This window comes from Phodopus roborovskii, unplaced genomic scaffold (genome assembly GCF_943737965.1).
Source record: "Phodopus roborovskii unplaced genomic scaffold, PHOROB, whole genome shotgun sequence".
NCBI classification, from domain to species: Eukaryota; Metazoa; Chordata; class Mammalia; order Rodentia; family Cricetidae; genus Phodopus; species Phodopus roborovskii.
Window position 1 is genome coordinate 13,748,746 of NW_026125059.1, and position 16,650 is coordinate 13,765,395.

At 47.0% G+C, this 16,650-nt stretch overlaps 1 protein-coding gene across 1 annotated transcript in view; it reads left to right on the plus strand.

Annotated features, from left to right (window-relative positions):
• Nucleotides 1–16,366, plus strand: part of Wfdc3 (WAP four-disulfide core domain 3) — an 18,521-nt gene extending 2,155 nt beyond the window's left edge. The window contains exons 3-6 of the mRNA XM_051188794.1: nt 1,219–1,331; nt 13,056–13,187; nt 15,480–15,665; nt 16,174–16,366. Of these exons, the coding sequence (XP_051044751.1) occupies nt 1,219–1,331; nt 13,056–13,187; nt 15,480–15,665; nt 16,174–16,190 (448 nt within the window). The 3' untranslated portion in view covers nt 16,191–16,366. The remainder of the gene's footprint in view (nt 1–1,218; nt 1,332–13,055; nt 13,188–15,479; nt 15,666–16,173) is intronic.
• The last annotated feature ends 284 nt before the right edge of the window (nt 16,367–16,650 follow it).

Here is a 16,650-nt window from a genome sequence, read left to right on the forward strand (position 1 = left end):
GTCAGGGTCTGTAAAGTGTATGCGTTTTGCGTTAGGAAAGATCTAGGTTCAATCCTGTTGTGATATGATTATTAACATTGGCAGTGGCAGGTGTGATGTTGCACATGACCCCAGAACTCGGGAAGAAGTAGTAGGTGGCTCAGGAGTTTGAGGCCTGTTTGGGCTGCATAGCAAGACCCTGTCTCAAAGCCAAGGGCTAAGAACATTGGCTGTGGGCCTGGATCTTCATTCTCCTGCTTACTAACTGCATGACGCTCCACTCTCTTCCTCAAGGACCAAGCTGTGAACTTCTTATACATTTGTATTGATGCAGCAACACTTGGATACAGCTTTTCCGTGGGTTCTGACAGAATGTTATGCTTCAGTTACATCGCTTGCTTGGCTATTTTTTAAAAAGTTGTCTTTCCAGTTCTTTCCCCTGTCGGGCTATGAAGGCCAAAGGCCCTTCCAGATCCTGTGGACTGAAGAAAGAACACTGAGCTTTTGTTCCCTACCAGGGCCATTCTTGGCAAGGCCAGCAATGGACTGGTGCCAGGGCTCTGGGGGGTGGGGTGGGGGCTGAGGCCAGGGCCCAGAGATTGATGGTTTCATGTAAAGCTGTGGTTAAATATTACAGACTTTGAGATATGAAATATTTTGCTTGTTGTACCTTGCAAAAGAGTTCATCCTCCGGATGAGCTTCACTGATTTGTTTTTTGCCTCCCCATCTGAGGGGATGTAAAGAGCTGTGATACCAACAAACTTGCTGGTTTGAGTCATCAGCCCTCCGGACCCCAGCTTTGGACTGTTTATTTTTCTCATCTCTGGTCCCCACCCCACCCATCTTCCTCAAAATCCCAAAGTGAACCCAGGAAGAACAGCTGGTCTGGTTCACCCTCTGTCATTTTGACTGCAGCTGAGTCCTTTCAAAGCCCTTCTGGTCTCTCTTTGACCTTTAACCCAATAGCTACCTCTCCATTTTCCTAGCTTTCCATTGGGATCCTCATCACTTTTCTAAGAGCATTATGCATATTGTATGGCAGTATTTGGTCCCTCCCATCACACGTGCCCTTTGGTAGTGCCAGGAAAATTTCCACACGCCAGCAGCCAATCACTGCTCTTACTGTGAGGAGAAAAGGTTCCTGGTTGGGGGGGGGGTATTGTGAACCGGTTGGGATTGGATTGACAGCAGTTACCCAGTCCTGTCCTTTCATCTGCTGCTGCCTCTGCCCAGAACAGAGCTCTCAACCTCAACATCAGCAGGATGCTAAGCTCCCTCTTCCTCACGAAGGCACTCCTTGTTCTCCTTGCTCTCGGCTCCCTGGCATCCTGGGTAACTGCAGGAGAGCACGGTGAGCTATCCTTTGGGGTCCCTGGCTAAAAGTAATAGAAAGTTACTATGGGAGAGGTCTTCTTCTTCTGCCTTGTCATTTGTGGAGCCAGTCATCTCTGTAGGAAGAACCAGATGGAAGGGTTGTCGGGACAGCAAGGACAAGGTGGTTTGGTTTTTGCTGCCCTCTCACACTGCAGCTATCTTCTAGAGCTCATTAAATGAGGACAGGGCTGGGCAACAGCCCCCTCTGTCTGTCTGTCTGTCTGTCTGTCTGTCTGTCTGTCTCTTCCTCTGCAGCACTACTGGTTTACTTGTCGTTTAGTAGTCGTGGGGTTGTGTGTTGGTATCTCTGTGGCAAGAAGAGATGGGGGTAGCAGAGCTAATCTGCAGAGAAATGCATGGAGATGCTGAGCTCCTTAAGACACATTTGACTCTCATTCTGTAATTACTTTTTGTAAAAAGATTTGTGTAGGCGTCTCTCCGTATGTATGGCATGTGTGTATGGACACCTACAGAGACCAGAAGAGGGAGCAGGATCCCCCTGAACTGGAGGTATAGATGGTTGTGAGCTGCCTGAGACGGGAGCTGGGCACTGAACTTGTGTCTTCTGGGAGAGCATCAAGTTTCTTGACAGCTGAGCCATCTCTTCAGCCTTCACTCCATTTCTTTAGGCCTAATCAATTGTCTCAATTTCATATGAACTCTTTCAGTGAAAGGGACAGTGCCTTCCTGATCAGAATGCATGGAAAGATCTGTGCCAGAGCAATAGGTCACATCTTGCTGGGCAGAAGTGCTGCGGCACAGGCTTTTTGAGGCCCACCAAGCACACCTCAGAGGAGCATGTTGTCATTTGTCATGAGGGGAAAGATCCCTGGCCTTTTCTCATGGATGAATAGGACCAGGCAGCTTCCCTCCTCCCAGACTGGCTCTGGACACCTAGTGTAGGTTACCTTTCCCCCTTTGAGGTCTCTAACCATTCCATACCCCAGCCCATTGTCCCTATCAGGAAAGAAAACGCCATTGATGATCCATGTCTTACTTTGGATTAGAGTAGTGTTCTGACTTTATACTCGGGGCCTCCCACTTTTACCTCCCAAGTGCTGGGATTACAAGTGTGTGCACCATGTCTGGTCTTTTAAAAAAATCTTGTTTTTATTTAAAAAAAAATTTCATTTTACATACGAACCCCAGTTCTTCCTCTCTTTTCCCCAATTACAAGTGTGTGTACCATACCGGCTCTTTTTAAAATTCTTTTTATTTTTAAAATGTTTATTTTTCATTTTATACACCAATCCCAGTTCCCCTCCATCCCCTTCTCCTGCTCCCCATCTTCTCCCTTCCCACCCCCATCCACTACTCAGTAGGGGTAAGGCCTTCCTTGGGAAGTCAGCAAATTCTGACATACCAAGTTGAGGCAGGACCACCATGGGGGATGGGCTCCACAAAGCCAGTTCACAAACCTGGGATAGGTCCTGGTCCACTGACATCCCCCCCTTCCCGCAACTGTCACCCACACTCAGAGGGTTTATTTCCATCCCATGCAGGTTCCCCAGCTGTCAGTCTGTTGTAGTTCAGGAGCTTCCATGGGCTCCTACTAGCTCAGGTCAGCTGTTTCTGTGGTTTATCCCATCATGCTCTTGGACCCTCCCCTTGTGTTCATATGATCCCTCCTCCCTCTCTTCCACTGAACTCCAGGAGCCCAGTGCTTGGCTGGTATAGCAAGGACTTGTAAACATATGTTCTCCCTTGTCTATAAATAGCTCTGATGCCTCCTCCGAAACTGGTTTTGAGTTACATCAGGGCTCCCCACTCCCTGGGAAAACTTCTAAAACCAAGAGGTTTCTCCAAAGAGCCCTCCCCTCCCCCACCTCCCTGCAGGTTGCTCACCACAGCTGTCTTGTCTTGTCTGTCACTTTAAGCTGACCCTCTTATCCCCTCCCCGTTCCCATCCCAAGGCCTGATCATGGCCTCCATTGTCCTAGGTGTTCCTTCTCTGTAGAGCTCATTTTGAAGGGTAACCGGTCTCAATGTCTTTCCTCTGAACCTGCCTCTTTAAAAAAAAAAAATTAAAATCTTTATTTACTTTTTTATTTAGAGTATGCATACCAACTAAAGCATACATATGTATGTCAGACAACAACTTGTGGTAATTGATTCCTTCCTTCCATTATATGGGATTTGAGGATCAACTTCAGATCTTCAGGCTTTTGAAAAATGCCTTTACCTACTGAGCCATCTAACAAGCCTGTTTTTTAAAAATATTATTATTTATTATTATAGTAGTATGATTATTGTTTTTTTGAGACGGGGTTTCTCCCTGTTAAAGCTGTTTGTCCTGGAACTCATTTTGTAGATCAGGCTGGCCTCAGACTCACAGAGATTCTCTTGTCTGCCTCCCAAGTGTTATTATTTTTTTGATGTAGGTGATGGGGAACCAAACTCAGGACCTCAACCTCAGTTCTTCATGCTTGTTCAGAAAGCACTGTACTGACTGAATTATCTCCTTTACTCATGACTTTTAAAAACGTATTATTTTAATCTTTATGTGTGTGTGTGTTTGTGCATGCTTGTTCAAGTTTATATCCACCATAGGTGGGTGAGTACCCTCATAAGCTAGAAAAGGGCATCCAATCCCTTGGAACTGGAGTTACAGACAATTTGGGGACTGAACCTGGGCCTCTGTAGGAACAGTAAGGGCTCTTACCCACAAGCCATCTCTCCAGCTCCCGTGTGTCTGTTTCTGATACAGAGAGAAAAAGAGGCAGTCCCAAAATCATTCAGAGCCCATTCTGTTCTGACATGTGCACCACACATAAGGCATGCGCAGTGCAAAGAGATGCTGTGCATTTGGCTGCAGCAAGAGATGTGAGGTCCCACTCTTCAGACAGAAGCTGGGTAAGAGACATCTTCTTTATGATCCACGGACAGATTAACCTTTTCCTTTGTCAAACATACACATACTATTTGTTGCCAAAGTACCGAATCATTCCCTGATAATTGGTTTTAGTTTACTTAGAGAAACAGTACAGATGCCAGCTATTACTCTAAGAACTGAACACGGATACACAAAGTGCCCAGCTCACGAGCGCTTGTTGGATTAGTCCTAGCCAAGCAGAGCAGGGTGCCAAGAGGCAATGCCACATAATCGTCTGTGGAGGCTGATTAGGAAGTTGCTGACTAATTCCCAATCCCCACTGTCAGTTGAGAGATTCCCTACTAAAATCTACCCCAAGAACCTCAAAAGGGCAGAGTAGGATCTTGATGTCTGCAGAAGAAAGCACACACTCCTCTATTCTGCTTCTGAGTCACCCTGCCTGCCTGCACACTTGTGCAGGATCATCATTACCTAATTCTCTATGTACATATTTATCTCTTCTCCACAAACTTCTATTGGATGCCACTGTTTGCTACATCCGGTGATGGGTTCTGGGTACACTGTGCTGGATAAAGCATGCAAATAAATACATGATTGTGAACTGGGATATGGACAACAAAGAAGCCTTAAAGGACGTCTCTAGAGAATAATGGGCACTCAACGTTGGGGTCTGGGGTAGTGGCATTTAAGCTGCAACTGGAAGGAGTTGAAACTAGCCAGGAAGGTTGTAGTTGGACATTGAGGAGAGGAGAGAGAATCCTATGTAGAGGTCTTCAGAGGACAAGACATGCATGGTTAGGTACAGAGATGGGCGGATAGAGCCCTTCGACACTAGGGGGTTGTCAGTGGGTGTTGGGAAAGGTGACACAGATTTCGGCTCTGGGCCATGCTTCCTTTACCATTCCTTTAAGAGTCACCAAAAGTTACTAGAAGATGGTGGTGTCACTGGGAAGTGCTTTTTGCATGCCTTTAATCCCAGCGGCTCAGGAGGCAGATGCAGGCAGATCTCAGTGAGTTCTCAGCCAGCCTGGTCTACAGAGTGAGATCCAAAACCGCCAGGACTACACAGAGAAACCCCGTCTTGAAAAACAAAAACAAAAGCAAAAAACCAAAACAACCCTTTCCCCCAAACCCAAACCAAACCAAGCCAACCCCCCCAAAACCCGAGGAGATGGAGGAGGAGGAGGGGGAAGTAGTAGTGATTGGTGGTATCATCTCTCTGGGTGTAATTTCTTCTTTTCCTGCTATTTTAGATTTTTCATGGCTACTTTTGCTTGTTTATACTTCTCAGTATTCTTTGTGATCACATTTCCTGTCTCTCTTCATTTTCTAAACTCCTTTTTGGGGAGTGATGTTAGATGTGTACACTGGCCTTTGGAGAGTTAACCAGATATAATATGCAAATTTATGTCTGCCTGTTCAGACTTCAGGGTGCTTTATAGACTTAGAATATGTCTTGATACATTTATTCTTGGATGGTTTATTTTCTTCCCTGCTTTCGGGAATGAGGTCATTTATTACTTTTTTTTTTTTTCTTTTCTGAGACAGAGTCTTAGGTAGTCCAGGTTGGCCTCCAGTACTCTGTATCGCCAAGGCTGACCTTGAACTCCTGGTCTTCCTGCCTCTGCCTCCCAAGTCCTAGGATTACAGGCTGTCCGCCAAACCTGGCTCCTTTCCCCCTTTCCTTTATGCCCTTTCCTCTTTTGGAGGCAGAGCCTCACTGCTTGGCACAGGCTGGCCTGGGGCTTATGAGTGCCTTGCCACTGTCTCCTGAACGGCATTCTCTTGTCTGCAGAACTGGAGCCAGTCTCTCACCTGAGAACGCAGTGTGGTAGGGTTGCACGTGTGGGTTTGGGTTGTCTGAGACAAGTGGATCCCCAGGCCATCCTCTGGGCTTTTCTTTCTGTTTCTCTGTGAGGCGGAAAGCACCCGGAGAGCTGATACAGTGAGTTAAAGGGGTTGTTAGTCCTTCAGAGGACATTAGATTCTTTTCCTTTGGTTCCTGGGGGACCAGGTCTGGGCTACAATATCCTCTCCTCCTATTCCTCCTCTTCATGCCCTTCCTTTTCTTTTTCCTTTTTTTAAAATTTAATTTATTATTTTACATGTCGATCCCAGTTCCCTCTCCCTCCCTCCCTCCCTTCCTCCCTCCCTCTCTCCCTCCTTCTCTCCCTCATTTTTACCCTCTCTGCCCTCTCACATGCACCCTAACCACCCTCCCCTCCCATTCCCCACCCCAATTCCACATGTAGGGCAATGCCATCCAGTTGGGGTCATGTAGATCTGTCAGGTCATTTGAAGTAGGGACTAGGGCTTCTCTCCTGTCTCTAGGTTAAGGCAGTTATCCCTCCATGGGGGATGTGTTCACAAGGTCCTTTTGTGCACCAGGGATACATCCTGGCTCCACTGTCTGAGGTCCCTTAGACTGCCCAGGCCTTCTCATGCCCTTCCTTTTCATCCCGACCATTCCTCCTCCTCTTTGATAGTCTGTCTATGTAGCATATGGTGGCTTTGAATTTTTAGTTCTGCTGCCTCAGTTTCCCAAATGCTGCAATAATAGGCACATGCGACACTACAGCTGGTAGCTGGTTCAGGAGTAGAAATAGTGCTCCCCCCCACTGACCACCCCCTCTGAGAGACCCTGAAACTCCATGTCTCCCTGGTAACAAGCTCCCTTCCAGTACCTGGTTAGACAGATGCCTTACTGTTCATAAGAGAGAACACTGCAGCCCTTGTCAGGACTCTCAGTTCCCACCTCTGGGACCAAACCTGGGAATCTGTTGTGGGCAAGTCACTCACTGTCAGCTTGTAGGGCCTCTTACAATCTTCTCAGTGTTTGAAGCTGAAGTCTGAATTGTGGGGGTTGAGGGTGAGGCTGGCTTCTAGATGTGAGCTACTCTGTCCTTTGGCCATTAGAGGTGGAACTTCCTTTTCCCTTGGGGTTAGGCAGGCAGGCTGGAAGTAGTCTACAGCCCTCAGGGCCTGGAGGAGTTGGTGGGTCAGCAGCAGTTGGTGAGTTAGTGTTGAGCTATGTCTTCAGCATCTGTAGCTCCCGTTGTAGAGAAGGGTTGCTCTTAATGAGACTGATTCCCAGGAAGCTCTCCTTCCTGAGCTGTGAAAAGCTTAACCTTTGATGTCATGACAGGTCTACTGTAGCAGAGCTGGTCTGTTTGACAGAGGTGGGGTGCCTGTCAGCTTGCCTGAGGCACAGGTAGACACTGGAATGTGCTCTCCGGGATAAGTTCTGGTCTGAATATGGCCTGTGGTGAAACTTCTGTTTGCTCAGTGGGCTTGGGCAAGTGTGTTAATCTCCTTGAATCTCCCCTTTGTCATCTTCATAGAGTGATGACGTGGTTTGGAAGAAATGCACTTGAAGAGTCTGCATTGCATCTGGCAGGTGATGCTTAGGACCTCTTACAGCTAGTCCAGCACTAGTTGGGTCTGTTTTCCTCTCCACTCATCTGCATTTGATCTGCCCACTCACTCATCAATCATGGCCCGCCCACTTACTCATCAATCACTCGTTTACACCATGTGTGGAGAGTCAGCCCTACCTGGCATGCGGGTATCTATGTACCTTTGGTGGAGTGTTCTGAAGAGGGAGCTGCAAAAGCAGACGCTACGAGGGAGGGAGGAGCTTTGTTCCTAAGGACATGAAAGGAGGCCATTGTGATTGGAGAAAATCAAAGGGGGTTTCAGTTGAGGTTGGGGAGGTGGCGAGGCTCAGAGTTGGGGCAGCTTTGCCCTTCTTTTCCAGATTTTATGCTAAGTAGAAGAAGGAAGTAATTAGAGCCAGTGAGTTGGCTTATCGGGCAAAGGCCACATAAACCTGACAATCTAAGTTCAGCCTGGTTGGGGAAGGAGAATACTGACTATAGAAGCTGTTCTCTGATCAGCACAGGCACTGTGGCATTCATGCACTAACAACCACACATACTGTACACATGCAATAATAGATACAAATTAAAAACATTTGTAAAAAAGTACCTAAGCCCCGTGTGGTAGAAATGCTCATAATCCCAGCATCTCCAGGTAGAAGCAGGAGGATCAGGAGTTCAAGGCCATTCTCAGCTACATGGTGAGTCTGAATGAGGGAGAGGCCCATTCCAGGTTTCATTTGGAAAAGGCTGTTCTGGTGTGTGAAGAGGATGGGGGCAAGTGTAGACAGACGATGGAAGACCAGACGGCAGCCATCATGGCAGACTGGGTGACAGACGATCATGGCTTGGGCCAAGAAGGTCGCCATAATGCAGGCATGGAAAAGCAGAGACTTAAAGGCAGTTGACAGGACCAGGTAGAGAAGTAAATGGCTGTGGACACTGAGGGAGAGGGCGTGTCAAGGATGATGTGAAGTGTCTGGCGCCAGGGAGATCGGGGCAGTGATGCTCTCACAGAAGGGGCCCACTAGGGAGCTAAAACACTGGAGCTGATGCAGGAGTCAAGCCCATTACTGACTACAGTCTCCCTGCTTTATGGTGACAGCTGGGGTGTTGGGAGAGGTGCAGATGGAGGTTGGGGGTGAGCATCAATTCTAGCTACCAGTCCTGTTTCTTGTCCTCATCCCTGGTAGCAAAATTAGTTGTGAGCTTACTGAGCCCCATACTTTGTAATGGCTCAGTTCACCTAAGTTAGCAGAACCAAGACATTGAGGACAGGGCATGCTGTCCAAAGGCATTGCTGGTTCCTGGGGGGGGGCAGGACAAGGGTGAAAGCTTAGAACTTCTCAGGAACCTGGTTTCAGGAGGGTTTGAGGGAGTACAAACACTGTCTAGCTTAAAAATGAGGATGGTAGGTAGGTCGGGAGAGATGTCTCCGCTGTTAAGAGTACTGGCTGCTCTTCCAGAGGACACAGGTTTAACCCAATACTCACATGGTAGCTCATAACTGTCTACAACCCCAGGAAGGATTCAATAGCCTCTTTTGGCCTCTTTGGGTATCAGGCATGTATATAGACATACATGCAGACAAACACCCATATACATATAAATAAATAAGTAAGTAAGTAAGTAAGTAAATAAATAAATAAATAAGGGATGTGAAGTATGAGGGTCAGGGAAATGGCACAGTGCTTAAGAGCACACACTATTCTTACAGAGGACCTTAGTTCAATTCCCCGCACCCATATGGCAGCTCATACCTGTCTGTAACCCCAGTTCCAGGGCTTCTGACACCCTCATATACTGAGAGCCTTCATCATTTATTAAATAGCAATTAATATTCTAGGTGTCAACTCACCAGAATTAACTTCTGATGGAGGAAACTTGCCTTGCAAAGTCTGCAAGAAATACAGACTCGAGGATATCTGTTGTTTCTGCCTGTAATTTTAAATGTCTTTCCCTAGCCTGAATATGTATGTGTGTGTATCTCACAAATACATTCCCAATCTACATATATCTGTGGGAAGTCAGGAGGATGACTTTTCATTTGGCTGTATAATCTTGATATGTAGACTGTGTCCTGGGTGCCTTGTATTCCTGAAAAGGCCCCAGAGAGGAAATTCTTCTTACTGGGTGTCAGGGTAAACAAAGTCATTGCTTGGCCCAGGGGCTGGAAATACCAGGCTCTGGATTTTACACTTAGTAGCCTTTCACTCCATTAACCCTTTCCACCTCTTAAGTTGCCCGGATGTTTCACAAGTCACATCCTCTCTGAGACATAAGTCACCAGTTTTGTCAGATCTTATCTGTTTTCTTGGCCCTGAGAAATGCATGCCTGGCATCCTTGCTATTGTCAGAGAATTGCTAATTGGAACCCTTGTGGGATGGAGAGAGAACTTTTGAAGAGTAAAGAGGAGACACACGTATGAGCCAATTCATTCACCCTCAGATCCCTTTAACAAGCCTTGCGATTGCTGTTTAGCATCTTGCCTAAACCCTGAGGGGACACCGAGGCCGGCAGTCAGAGGTCCCTGACACTCACACAGACATACATGCAGGTAAAATACCAGTGAACATAAAATAAAATAAAAAAAATGAGGCTGGCATAGTCTGACTTGGAGGTAGTGAAGTCCCATTAACTCCATGTGTTTGAACTGACAGGAATTACTTATTTGACAGGGATTTGAGTTATGAAAGAGGATGGTAGTACTGAGCCATGGTCCAAGGGGATGTGTTCCGACCTCTGACCCTTAGGACCCCAGCCTGCCTCTCAAGGGAGCTCAAGGGAAGCTGGGCTAGGAGAGAGCAGAGGTAAAGTCTCTACTATGTCTGGAGTATACTACTGGGAGAAGAACAGAGAGGAGCAGAGGTTCCTGGCCTTTGTCCCATCAGAGCTAAGCTCATTAAAATGGCAACACCTGGTAAGTACGGTGACCCTCTTTACAGGTTCATTGTTCAACTCCATAAGAAGCTGGTGACAGTGGAATTTTCCTCTGGGGTGATTTCCATATAAAGCTCTCTCTCAGTGGCAGAATCAATTTTATTTTTGTCAAGTGTATTGAAGTGTTGGTCAAGTAGACGATGAACAAGTGTAGTGAGATACATCAGGTAGTTATAGTAACCATGTTTCCCAAATTAAAAATATCAGGGTATATAGTTTTGATATAACACAGCAACACAATATTCCTGTGCAGGAAAATACCAGGACACAAGACTATTATGGTTCATCTTTAGAGTCCAACACTTGCTCTTTCCATCATGGTAGACTCTCTGGAGCCAGTCATGTGCAATCATACACAATCTGTTGCTTTCGAGGCTCTGGGTTAGGCATGTTTTGGTTTTCTATAAAACTTTTAATTGCTCATCACCTCTCTCCACATTAAAAGAACCGGAATGAGTCATGGTGAGTTAGTTTGCCTTAGATGTAGTCTTCTTTGGGTGTGCCTACTCCTGGGGCCAAGTTGTCTGCATCTTTTAAGGATGGCGTATTAGAATACAGTTCATTGCAAGTAGGCAACTGAATTTTGTTCTGCTTAGCTGCTAGTTTACTTTGTAGTTCTGGATTGACCCCACTGTCTTCTCTAGATTTTGTTATTGTCACAGAAGTGATGAAGGGATGCATCTAGAATGTATTTGGCTAGGGACAGCAGAACATAACAGAAGAGCGATTCACTGTCTTCAGTTTACAAGAATTCTGAGGTGGGTGTCAGAGCTGTCATGGCAACTCAGTGATGCTACCAAGAAGGAAGAACCTCTCTCTCTCTCTCTCTCTCTCTCTCTCTCTCTCTCTCTCTCTCTCTCTCTCTCTGCTAGTCCTTGCTTTGTTCTCATGCTAGTGGCTTCCTACTTCACAGAAGGCTGCCTTACATCTCTACAGCATGTATGTCTTTTGGAGAGGAAAGAAGTGAAGTAGCAGTTTGTGTCAAGAATACAAAAGCAGGGGCTGGAAGATGGCTCAGTTAAGAGCACTGGCTGCTCTTCCAGAGGACCTGGGTTCAATTCCCAGCACCCACATGACAGCTTACAACTGTCTGTAACTCCAGTTCCAGGGGATCTGGCACCCTCACACAGACATACATGTAGGCAAAACACCAGTGCACATAAAGTGAAAATAAATTATTTAAAAAAGGATACAGCCAGATGGTAGTGGCGCATGCCTTTAATCCCAACACTCAGGAGGCAGAAGCAGGTGGATCACTGTGAGTTCAAGGCCAGGCTGGTCTACAGAGCGAGTTCCAGGACAGGCTCCAAAGTTATATAGAGAAACCCTGGCTTGAAAAATAAACAAAAGATACAAAAGCATCTTAGTGTGTGGTTACCACTGCTTGCAAGAGAATATGGAGGAAATGAATATTTGGGTTAGACTCATTGATTCTTAGACCAGACCGGGGTTTTTTTTATGAATGAGTCTCATTTACAGCATAGCAACTGTCCCCACATAGTGACCTGAGACAATAGTTAATTCCTCACCACGTCTGTGAGGGTGGCTCAGGCTCTGCTGATAGTTGATCACCCATGTGGCATTCATGTATGCAGCTGTGAACTCAGTAGAACTGGAATGTCTGGAATGCTATTTCTCATTTACTTATTTGGCTTTTTGAGGCAGGGTTTCACTGTGTAATCCTGCCTGCCCTGGAACGCACCCTGTAGACCAGGATGGCCCTGAACTCACAGAGACCCACCTGCTTCTGCCTTCTGAGTGCTGGGATTAAAGGTGTTCATTCGTCTGGCTGATTTAGTCATCTTAATTGATCAACTAGTTTGTGTATCTTTGCATATTGTGTGTACGTGCACATGCCTGTGGAGGCCACACGTCAGCTTGGAGTATCATTTCTCAGAAGCTGTACACCTCGTGTTTTTTGAGCCAGGCTGACTGGCCTGTGAGCCCGCTGCGGGTGCCGCTTTTGCACAGACACGGGGATCAAGTTCAGTAACGCATAGCAAACATTTCATCAACCGAGCCTTCTCTTTAGCTCCCTGGGGATGCGCGTCTCCCATGCTCCCTGTCCACAGTGCATGGCATCACACCACAGTGTAGCTCAAGTGTGAGCGCCGTGGCTGGCTTCTGAGAGGGGTATTCCAAGAGGACAGGCTCCCGTGTCCTCTTCATGCGCTCTTCACTTGCTGCTTGCACTATGCTTGCTAATGCCCCTCTGGTAAAAGTAAGCCATCGGGTGAAGCCCAAGTCAGTGAGGAAAGGGGCTTCACCAGGGCACACATTCCAGGAGACAGAGTTGACCGGGGTCAAACATTGTGTGTCTGTCACAGTATGAGAGAAGGGAATGTAATGTATGTGCTTGCTGTGGTGGATTAGAGCTAAACAGTGCGTTTTCATACTGCAAACAGCAAAACCAGTGTAGTAGCTCATGGCTGGAAGAAATAGAATGAACATGGAAGATTAGGGCATATTGCATATTGAAAATTTATGTCCACTGAAAAATGTATTTTATGTTCCTGACATCTGAGTTTCGATGTTTTGGTTCTATGGCAGAATTAAGTGCTGGATGTCCTGCTGACCCTCTTCCATGTGAGGAGCTGTGTGATGGGGACACATCTTGCCCCCAGGGACACAAATGCTGCAGCACGGGCTGTGGCCATGCCTGCCGAGGAGACATTCAGGGAGGTAAGTTGGTTCTTTAGAAGGAGAGCCACAAGCGCCCGTTGAGTCCCAGGTCAGTTTGTATGGGATTCCTGTGGACACCTTGGAGGGGAGGGGCAGCTGTCGTCTTCACCATCCCCTGGCCTCAAACCCAATGTGATCCTTCCTTCTATGGTTAAAGGTCAAAGTTGGCATGGAAAGAACTAGAGGGAAGTGTGGTAATGAAGCTTTGGTCTGGGCTCTGCTGTGGGTGTACTTTGTGACTGGGGCAAACGATCCCCTCTTGGGGCCTGTTTCCTCTGCCCAGTCAGTAAAGAAGTTGCCCAATATCACTGGTTTTTCTGATCAATTTTTGTTTGTTTTTGAGATAGGGTCTCATTATGTAGCCCAGCACATAGTCAGAGCCATGTGCTGACTTTACAGGCATGAGACACTATTAATTGGTCTCAGATGTCTCTTCTTCTCCCCCCCCTTCAATATTTTTATTTTGAGACAGGGTCTCATGCAACCCATGCTGACTGAACTTTCTATGTAGCTCAAGATGACCATGAACTTCTGATGTATTTCTATTCCTGCATGCAGGGGTCCCTGGTGTGTACCACCACACCCAGTTTATGCCCTGCTGGGGACTAAATCCAAGACTTCATGGATGTTGGGCAAACACTCAGTGTGTTTGCTGAGCTATATTCCCAGCCAGTTAGTCTGTTTATATTCCCATGCAATGTCCAACCCTTTGTCCCTATGTACATGCAGCTGGTTAGGAAAGACAAACGAGGAATTACAGATGCTCCTTGATGTAATGGGTTTCTATCTGATAAATCCACTGGAAATGGCAAGTCTTACAAGTTGAAAGTCCATTTAGTCCTCTTGTCCTGGTCAGGGTTATTATTGCTTCGATGAAACACCATGGCCAAAAACAAGCTGAGGAGGAAAGGGCTTCTTTGCATTCCACTTGCACATTGTAGTCAGGACAGGAACTCAAACAGGGCAGGATCCTGGAGGCAGGAGCGGACAGGACCATGGAGGGTGCTGCTTACTGGCCTGTTCCCATGGCTTGCTCAGCCTGCTTTCTTCTGTTGTTTTGTTTTGGTCTTCGAGGCAGGGTTTCTCTGTGTAACTGGCCTGGCTGTCCTGGAACTTGATTTATAGACCAGACTGGCCTCCAACACAGAGATCTGCCTGCCTGTGCCTTCCAAGAGCATGTGCCACCATGCCTACCTCAGCCTGCTTTCTTGCAGAGGCCAGGACTGTCAGCCCAGGTGTGGTACCCAGAGTGGGCTAGGCCTTCCCATGGCAATCACTGATTAAGAAAATACCTACCTGGAGGCATTTTCTCAATTAAGGTTCCCTCCTTTCAGATGACTAGCTTGTATCCTCAATGCACCAAAGCCTTCTACCTTTGTAACACATATAATATAGAGCCCAGTGTAGCATGTCAGTTGAATGTCATGGTAGCCCAATGGCTGACTGTGAGTTGTGGCTGCCCGGCCCAACACTGAAAGCAAGTATCTTACTGCATATTGTTGATCTGAGAGGAGAGAAGTTGAACATTAAAGGACTTCCTCCTGAATCTGTGCTGTTCTTGTACCATTGAGAAATGATACCATGGCAAATACACACACACACACAGACACACACACACACACACACACACACCACTCATATACAACACACACACCACTCAACAAACACATACTACACAAACCACATACACACAATACACACATCACTCACACACACCACTCAATACAACACATACTACAGAAACCACACACACACTCACAACACACACATCACTCATACACACCACATACACCACTCAACACAACGCATACTATACACACCACACACACACACATACACACACTCACAATAGACACAGCACTCATACACACCACACACACCACTCACACACAACACATACTACACAACCCCCCACACACACTTTGGTGAAAGAAGACACAGAGTTATGGTGGCAAAAAGCAGGGGCATAAAACCTCTTCTAGGGTGGCAAATGAAGCAGGGACATGAACTTCAATCGTAGGGAGAAGGCTGGACCTTGTCTCAGCTCTTGGCTCTACTGGCAAGTCTGTATTCGACCAGCCTGTAAGGAACTGGCTGTGGGAGTTTGCCAGCTCCGATGTGAAGGGTGTTTGGCTGTGTGGTGTCTCAGTCCTCCAGCATCCCTGCTTCCAGTCACATCTAGGTGGGAAGTGGGGTTGATTCACCTGGGCCCTGAATCTAAAGTCTAGGTGGGAATGTGGGACGAGAGGAGCCAGCAACTCGTGCCTTACCCTGTGCTGCTGTTCTCCACAGGGCGGGATGGCCATTGTCCCAGGATTCTGGTGGGCCTGTGTATTGTCAACTGCATGGTGGATGAGAACTGTCAACCGGGGGAGAAGTGCTGTAAGTCAGGCTGTGGCCGATTCTGCATCCCCCCTCTCCAGCCATTCAAACAGCCCACAGACTCCAGCTGGACCAGTGAGTCCAATTCTGAATTGGGTGAGTATTGCCCATGCTGACCTTTGACCAGCTATGAAGTCAACAGGCTTCAGGGCTGTTAACACTCCCTTGTTAGCTACTGGGAAGGTGACTTATGAAGGCCATGAGGAATGTAGCTGGAGAGAGAGATCCTGAGTCATGGCCACACCCCTTCTATGGACACTGTGGGATTACAGTGCTTACAGTGGCTGTGGCTGTCTGTGGGGAGGTCTTTCTGGAAGAGATGGGATTTGATCCAGGCTCTAAAGCCTAAGCAGATGTGACATGTGAGAGAGGGTGGGAATACCTGTGACGTGTTGGGGCCTTGAGGATTGGGGGCAGGGCAAAAACCAGAGCAGACACTATTCCTATTTGATTACAGGAGATATGAGGCCAATGTCTACATGACAGGAGTCTTCAGAAGCATTAGGAAGTCCATCTAGCCTCCCCAGGGTGGAAGGGAAGGAAAGGACTGGGCTTCTGGGGCAGGGAAGGCACAGCTGTGACTTGAAATGTCTTCTACTTGCAGAGGCTCAAGTACCCTAGCTGTTCTGGCTTGTCTAGAACTCCTGGAATCTTCTGGAAGCCAAGAAGGGGTGATATCCTGGGGCTTGTGACACTCCCACTGATATCAGGGCATCTCTTTGCTTCTACTGCTGTCTGGAGAACACGGAGCAGCCCTGGGGACAGATGTTTCTCTTTCCCAATAAAATGCTGGCTTGGACCTTCTTGTCTGTCCTGTGTAAGAGCTCGGATGAGACGGGGGGAGCCAGTGGGTCTACCTGAGCATGACTTTGGCATTGCAAAACCTATGGACTAAAGAGAGATAGTAGACTCTTTTTTTTTTTAAAGTAACATATACGAAGAAGAGTATTAATGTCCAATATGAAACGACTAGTTAAATGAACTAGTCATTGCATGGAGGTCTAGTAAAAAAGTTATGTGTAACACCTTAGGCAATCTTGGATGAGTTCAGTCATTTTGGAAATAATATATCCTGACTTGT